Source organism: Meleagris gallopavo, chromosome 8 (genome assembly GCF_000146605.3).
Source record: "Meleagris gallopavo isolate NT-WF06-2002-E0010 breed Aviagen turkey brand Nicholas breeding stock chromosome 8, Turkey_5.1, whole genome shotgun sequence".
NCBI classification, from domain to species: domain Eukaryota; kingdom Metazoa; phylum Chordata; class Aves; order Galliformes; family Phasianidae; genus Meleagris; species Meleagris gallopavo.
The window spans coordinates 5170688-5171153 of NC_015018.2; the positions used below are offsets into that span (position 1 = coordinate 5170688).

General features: G+C 54.1%; 1 protein-coding gene across 5 annotated transcripts in view; it reads left to right on the top strand.

Annotated features, from left to right (window-relative positions):
- SYT15 (synaptotagmin 15) overlaps window positions 1-466 on the top strand; it is a 13876-nt gene continuing 13410 nt past the window's right edge. For 3 of the 5 annotated variants that reach the window (XM_010714173.3, XM_010714177.3, XM_010714174.2), the window contains exon 1: window positions 7-50. In XM_010714173.3, the coding sequence (XP_010712475.1) occupies window positions 44-50 (7 nt within the window). In that variant the 5' untranslated portion in view covers window positions 7-43. Of the gene's footprint in view, window positions 51-466 lie in introns of all 5 variants that reach the window. The other 2 variants (XM_010714175.3, XM_010714176.3) reach the window with 1 other exon arrangement.

Below are 466 nucleotides of genomic sequence, written 5' to 3' on the forward strand. Positions count from 1 at the left end.
GCGGGGCAGATGGAGGCGAGCTGCGAGAGGAGCCCAAGCACTCATGCCTGGTAAGTAAGGGCTGGGAGCGGTGTCGGGGGTCAGGGGGAGGCGGGAGATAGGAAAGCGGCCCACAGCTGCCGAGGAGATGGCAACGAGAGCAGCGGGGCTGCCCCCAAGCACCTGAGCAAATGGGTCAATCCAGCATTCGGCTTAAGCTCTGCCTGTGTTAATAGCTGAAATGTTGATAAACCTGAGTGTTTATATGGGGATTAAAAGTTGTGATGCAGAAGTGCCTGGCCACCGCCCCAAACGGCTTACAGAGGAGTTTGAGTAAAGCTTATTAAAAACAGATGCTAGACAAAAAGGGGCCCAGACCCAAAGAGGCACAAGGTACACACCAGTGTTTCTCTGTGTTGTGATAAAGGCTGTCAGCACATAGTTCTTTACAGAGAGAGCGGTGAGGTGCTGGAACAGCTGCCCAGAG